The sequence below is a fragment of the Ruditapes philippinarum genome, unplaced genomic scaffold (genome assembly GCF_026571515.1).
Source record: "Ruditapes philippinarum isolate M1 unplaced genomic scaffold, ASM2657151v2 ctg2056_1_1_1_1, whole genome shotgun sequence".
Classification (NCBI taxonomy): domain Eukaryota; kingdom Metazoa; phylum Mollusca; class Bivalvia; order Venerida; family Veneridae; genus Ruditapes; species Ruditapes philippinarum.
In genome coordinates this window covers 25369-31603 of record NW_026853641.1, presented here as the reverse complement: position 1 = coordinate 31603, position 6235 = coordinate 25369, and the positions used below count along the sequence as shown (strand labels likewise).

General features: G+C 35.6%; 1 protein-coding gene across 1 annotated transcript in view; it reads right to left on the bottom strand.

The window, feature by feature from the left end:
- The window catches only part of LOC132737417 (zinc phosphodiesterase ELAC protein 2-like), a 29397-nt gene continuing 23162 nt past the window's right edge, over positions 1 to 6235 (bottom strand). Inside the window, exons 13-18 of the mRNA XM_060724702.1 lie at positions 5954 to 6099; positions 2963 to 3056; positions 1925 to 2045; positions 1374 to 1452; positions 810 to 954; positions 1 to 362 (exon numbers count right to left, since the gene is read on the bottom strand). Coding sequence (XP_060580685.1) covers positions 198 to 362; positions 810 to 954; positions 1374 to 1452; positions 1925 to 2045; positions 2963 to 3056; positions 5954 to 6099 — 750 coding nt within the window. The 3' untranslated portion in view covers positions 1 to 197. The remainder of the gene's footprint in view (positions 363 to 809; positions 955 to 1373; positions 1453 to 1924; positions 2046 to 2962; positions 3057 to 5953; positions 6100 to 6235) is intronic.

Genomic DNA, 6235 nt, shown 5'->3' with positions numbered 1-6235 from the left:
CTTATCTCTCCTTTATCTGAATACACTCACTCTTGTAACATTCTAGTCAAGCATAGATTTAAATAAGAAATATCTATAATATAAATCAGTAATATAGGTAATTCTTCTCCAAATCTACCTTTTTACTTATTCATTTCATAATCTATGCCATGGAACTTCGAAAATAATTCAGTACAGTTCGTTTTCATCATCTGTTGCTAATCGGCTAGCTCCTCCACATTAACAGCCTTCTTTCCCATCCAACGCTCATCTCTTTTGGCTTGTAACAACACTCGGAAGAATTTACTGTCTCGTTGACCACCAAATAAAGCATTCAGTGCTGGCTTTACTAGGTGAAGTGTCCATAATTGGCTGGGACGCAACTGACATATAGAGCAAATATTAAAATGCATTAAAGTGAAGAATTATACATAAATCCAATGATTTTTGGCAATCTTTTATATCTAAGTAGCCTCAATTGATTTTTTAAATAAATAAATCAAAACTTAGTATGTGTAATGTAACAGAATGATATTTTTAAAAATATTATGCGGTAGTATGTTAAAACATATCTTATACGTAAGAGGCTCAAATTTGAAATCCATAACAACAGTAAGGCAGACATTAGGGACTTGTGCCCATCATGTAAGATAACTACAGGGAACAAGTGTGTAAAGTTGCATAAAGTGCAACTCATTCCCTTCACTAGTTTTGGAGATACCAACTTAACCAAAGTGTGGCACCGACTCTGTGGTAAATGGATTAGTTCTCCCTACTCTTAAAATTGTCCACCTAAATATATATGTAACTTAAAGTGTAATTACTAGTACCTGCATGAAGTCAAATGCATAAGCAACATTTTTTGTGCTTTCTTCAGGGAAGACTGGGAGCTTGGCATATTTCTGACTAAAATGTGTAAGTATAATGAATTTTGCATTCATATCCCTTCCGACTTGAATAGCGCTAGTTACTGTGCTGAAATAAGAAGAGATCAATATAATTAAGAACTAGATGAAAAAATATGTGCAAGTACAATAAACATTGCTCCTGTCATTTAAAAACAAAAGAAATCCTTGTAAAATAGATGCTTTAATATCAAGACATCTTGGGGGGAAAAATACACCCAAGTGCATGCAAAATTACTTTTGATGCTATTGAAATTAAACTGTTTATATTTCAATTATTCATGGTCATAAATTTCAAAAGAACCTTAGAATATATGTAAATCTATATTACCAAATATAAAATGCTGTTTCCTACATAACCCTCACTTTGCAGTTTGGGTGATATTGGCCAAAAACTTGTTATACAGCACTATAATTTATACTAGAACATGTCTGACAAATCTTTAAAACTAACTCTGTAATAGCATGCTTTCACTAGCTACAACTTACCTGTGTCTTTTCCTAGCAGCACTTTCTTCTTTACCACCATCTAAAGTTGCCTCATGTATAAGGATATCACAGTTTTGACCTTGAAAAATAAAACGCCACAGACAAAAGGTTAAGGGTAGCAAAATTTCTATCTATATAATATTTGTATACTTGAATATTTTTTTTAAACAAAATATCTTAAACACATATAGATTAGCATAATCTTTGAGACATATTATTTTAAGAAAATGTAAGCATCTGAGAATAAACATAACTTAACTGATCTTTTTTTTTTTCTCAGTGAAACTGATTTTTATTACATTCAGATTTTAACAATTTTTTTTGGTGTTAATCCACCAAACCACATAACAGGCTTTCCTGTTTAATTAACCAATGAAAACCAGTTTCTCCACAAATGACCGGCCACTTATCCCCCTTGAATTTTGATTCAGCGGTGAGAGACCTATCACCATTAGACATCACCATCAGACTAATATCCGAGATCAATTGTCAAAGAGGAACTACGCCTCGACCGTGGATCAAAAGGAACGATATGTATACAAAATTCTCACCATAACGAATCAGCAGGTCACATGGTTCTGTGTCCCCCGAGTAGACTAGTTTCCAGCCATCCTTGTGTCTCATACATATACCATATGCCTTTACTGAATGATAAACTGGTACTATTGCTAACTGAAAATACACAAGTTTGCAGTCTGTTATGTTACTTATAGGGTCAGTAAGATTTTAGGCCCATCAATTAATGTTATAAGTGATGCTACACCCCTGGGGTATAAATTTAAAAGAAATGTTAAGAGAGTCACAAAGTTATTATTCTACCTGCCCAACATCTCAGCTGTGGGCATTGCTGTTTCTGAACAGATTTATACAAGTCTATCTAAAACTACTGTGACCAACTTATGCATGAGACTCAAACCATTTATATAGCATTCAAAGAGCGTCACCAATTCTTTGTTGAGTTTGGTGAAAAATCCACCATGCATTAAAGGGAAAGACATCTAACCATTACCCTGCTGGCTGCAACTTAATCTACTCATGTCACCAGTACAGACCAAGCACTGTCTGGTCACAATGGTTTGCACAGTATGTAATTTAAGAAATAATATATTCCAAACTGTGATTTTATCGCTCAATATGCGCATCCGAAAGACAAACAGTGATTTTATCAAGCGATAAAATCATGATTGGGATATATTATTTCGATTCTAACACAACATAAACAAATAAATGCTGCCTTACCTGATAATTAAGTAAAATTGCGCCTAATTTGTTTCCGTACTTATTTTCAGCACGTCCAATTTTTAGTGGTTATGTCAAGCAATTTTATATCACATACCAGTAAAAATTTCTATTGCCAGTCAGTAACATTTATATCGCATACCAATCCACTTTATATAATTATCAAACACCAGTAAAAGTTATAAAATCAATCAGTCATTATCATATCACATGTCAATCACAGTTATATCACATACCAATAGACTTAATTTCACATACCAGTCTAAATGTTATCACCAATCAGTCATAATTATATAACACAACAGTCACAAACATATAACCAATATGAAAGGTGAGGATACAAATCTTACCTCTGAAAGACCAAGTAAGTTTTTAACTTCTCGCAGAACATATGAATTAGGGTTCGTTTTGACATCATCGTAAAGAGCATGGTTAGGAATAAACCTGTAAAAAAAGTAATTTTCTTATAAATTGAGTTATATTGCTCTTAGAAAATTCCTTAAAACTGACGCTTCTTTTGCCTAATATGTGTAGTGGACCACAAATGGTTGATTCTCCTCCCTATTTAATATTATGTGGATCAGGCCCAATAACTGGAGTAGTAATTATAACAAGACTTAAGAGTATAAAAAAATCCTCCAAATATCCACTGCTGACTGAGGCATGCCTCATGGTTTATATATGAGCCATGTCACGACAAAACCAACATAATGGGTTTGCGACCAGCATAGATCCAGACCAGCCTGCGCAACCGCGCAGTTTGATCAGGATCCATGCTGTTCGCTTACAATTCCTATGACAAGTAGAGAAACTGATAGCGAACAGCATGGATCCTGATCAGATTGCGCGGATGCGCAGGCTGGTCTGGATCCATGCTGGTCGCAAATGCACTAATTGTTGGTTTTGTCATGACACGGCTCCTATGTTTTGTAAAATTCCTAAAAGCAATGCTGCATGCCAAATACATGCTTGACCATATGATTTCAAACAAGCACATTTAAATGTGTTCACCTATAGTCATAAACATGAAGCAATACCTAAAAAAGTACAGGAAAAAACAACTGGGGTGGTACAAAGGCCTGATGAGACAAAAACACCCAGGTGAGGAGGAACCTGCATATCTCTTCTTATCATATAATTTAAAGCAACTGAGATAAAAAAAAACAAGAGCCGGTTGAACCGGGTGATGCTCCCCGAATATGTTTTGGACACAGGAAGGTATACCTCTTGTTGTGTCAGAGTTATGTCACAGACAAAGTTCAAAGTGTAAAAACAACCCAAATATTGTGCACGACACATTGTCTAAATATGGTGATCATTTTTGTGAAATAGTTTTAATATCCGATTTCAAATAACAAAGTTATGCGCCTGACATTATTTTGCTGCAAGGTCATGCTGTGACCTTGACCTTCAACGTAGTGACCTAAATGTTGCATGCGACACGTCGATTCAATATGGTGATCATCTCTGTGAAATAGTTGTTAAATCCAAATTCCAGTAACAAAGTTATGGGCCGGACACGATTTTGCTGCAAGGTCATACCGTGACCTTGACCTTCAAGGTAGCAACCCAAATGTTGCGCGCGACACAATGTCTCATTGTGGTGATCATTTCTGTGAAATAGTTGTAAAATCCGACTTCAAATAATGAAGTTATGTGCCGGACACAATTTTGCTTCAAGGTCATGCTGTGACCTTGACCTTCAAGGTAGCGAGCCAAATGTTGTGCATGACACGTCATCTTAATATGATGATCATTTCTGTGAAATACTTTTTAAATCTAACTTCAAATAGGGAAGTTATGGGCCGGACACGATTTTGCTGCAAGGTCATGCTGTGACCTTGACCTTCAAGGAAGCTACCCACATGTTGCACGCGACACATCGTCACAATATGGTGATCATTTCTGTGGAATATTTTTTAAATCCGACTTCAAATAACAAAGTTATGGACCGGACACGATTTTGCTGCAAGGTCATGCTGTGACCTTGACCTTCAAGGTAGCGACCCAAATGTTGCGCGCGACATGTCGTCTCAATATGGTGATCATTTCTGTGAAATATTTTTAAAATCCAAATTCAAATAACAAAGTTATAGACCGGACACGATTTTGCTGCAAGGTCATGCTGTGACCTTGACCTTCAAGGTAGCGACCCAAATGTTGCGCGCGACACGTAGTCTCAATATGGTGATCATTTCTGTGAAATATTTTTAAAATCCGACTTCAAATAATGAAGTTATGGACCGGACACGATTTTGCTGCAAGGTCATGCTGTGACCTTGACCTTCAAGGTAGCGACCCAAATGTTGCGTGCGACACGTCCTCTCAATATGGTGATCATTTCTGTGAAATAATTTTAAAATCCGACTTCAAATAACAAAGTTATGGGCCGAACACGAATTTGGGACGTACGTACGGACTGACGGACGGACAGACGGAAGGACGGACGGACGACCCGACGACTATATGCTCCCCCGAAATTTTTCGGGGAGCATATAAAAGGCTACCCACAGCATTAAGCCAGGTCAGATTGCACAATTTGGTCAGACTGCATGATTTTGACCATTGTCCAGGCTCTATAATAATATCATATGCCTTATTCTCATCGACTTGTGACTTCGCATCAATTTGTTACCTAAATAAATGTCTGGCTGAAACACTCCTGCAAGTACGTATGCCATCCCAAAACTACACAAGTTTTAGCTGACAGTCTCGATTGGACATCTTTATCCTATCAAAATGCGTAATTGAACAGGTGTAAATGTGCTTACCCTACAGTCCATTTGATGACCTTATTACTTTAAAATATTGAATATTGATGTTATAAATTTATCAAACACACAATCAAGTAAAAAAAAAATGTTAATATGTTGTAAACATTAATTTAAATTAGCTGACATAACTTATGCCATACCATTGCATGATTTGAAAATAAAATACAGGCTGGCAATTTTCGCCGCGAAGAATTGGCTCAAAGTAAAAAATTGCCAGTGCTAGCCCTGATAAGAGTGGTGTGAACAACAATATCTTGATAACATCACAGGGTGAATCTGATTTCAAGAATCGATGGGTAAGCATCCTGCTGAGCAAGACAATCATGGTTGACATGTTCAGATGCTCTGTTCTTTGAGCGGTTGTTTTAAATTACTAAGAAGAAATTTAAAGTTTTTGAACATTTGGATATTGAATTTATTCAACAAAATTAATGTACAAATTGCACTGTTTGTATGTTTGATATTGAATTGACAAGAGAAAAACAAACATGTCACAAAATCTTAGATATAATCACTTTCAGTTCCAGCAAATAAATGATAAAAACTTTGCAACTAAAGACTACTTACTTGTATGAATTTTCAATAGGGTTTAAATATCTAGAATGATGCTGGCACAGGCTACTAAATGTTATCGGAGCAATTATAGTCAGTTTATCCATTCTTCTTTTCTGTCTCATTTCGTTGTTAACAACTTCTATAATACTAAAAAGTCCCTGAAACACATGACAAAAAATCTATTTTCTTATTGTTACAAAAGATTCAGTTTATCAAAATAATCATGAAAAAAACAAACATAAAAAGCATTTTTGGTTATATTGCTGCAGTCGATTCTAAATAGCTAGTTAATAA